General features: G+C 33.1%; 1 protein-coding gene across 1 annotated transcript; it reads left to right on the top strand.

The window, feature by feature from the left end:
* Positions 1 to 289: 289 nt before the first annotated feature.
* SARC_18149 (hypothetical protein) lies at positions 290 to 514 on the top strand (the record flags this gene model as incomplete). Its single annotated transcript, XM_014287768.1, has 1 exon — positions 290 to 514. A coding segment is annotated over one exon (225 nt), but the record flags the coding sequence as incomplete, so codon positions are not given.
* Between the last annotated feature and the right edge of the window lie 90 nt (positions 515 to 604).

Raw genomic sequence — 604 nt, 5'->3', positions numbered from 1 at the left:
TTGTATTTATATTTATATTTATATATATATATATGATTTATTTATATATTTATATATGTATATATTAATAAATTAAGTGTTTATTTATATTTATATTTTATGTTTATATTTATATTTATATTTATATTTATATATTTATATATATGTATATATTAATAAATTAAGTGTTTATTTATATTTATATTTTATGTTTATATTTATATTTATATTTATATTTATACATAACGCTATGTACTATATGTGCCTATACGAAGTTTACCAATGTCTACACACATATGCGCTTACATAGGAGCGAGATGGACTGCAAGAGCGTGTTGAACTGCTGCTTTTCGAGTCGAATGCGGATCGGAAGCAGAAGGACTTGCTGACGTCTATGTTCGCACAGGAACGAGAGTCTCTGGTACAGACCACGGCTGCCGAAGTGCGCGCACAGACAGAGCGGGAGATGAACGAGATACATGGTACGGTGTCTGTATGTGTATGTACGCAAACACGCTTTGGTCGATCTCTATGAAGTGGGTCTGGCTATAGTTCTGTAGTACAGCCAGTTGACAGCACACTACGGTCAGTCCCTATTCAAGCCACCAAACTCATTAGGCCACCA

The sequence above is a fragment of the Sphaeroforma arctica genome, assembly GCF_001186125.1.
Source record: "Sphaeroforma arctica JP610 unplaced genomic scaffold supercont1.14120, whole genome shotgun sequence".
Taxonomy (NCBI): Eukaryota; class Ichthyosporea; order Ichthyophonida; genus Sphaeroforma; species Sphaeroforma arctica.
This window is presented reverse-complemented; position numbering and strand designations above follow the sequence as displayed.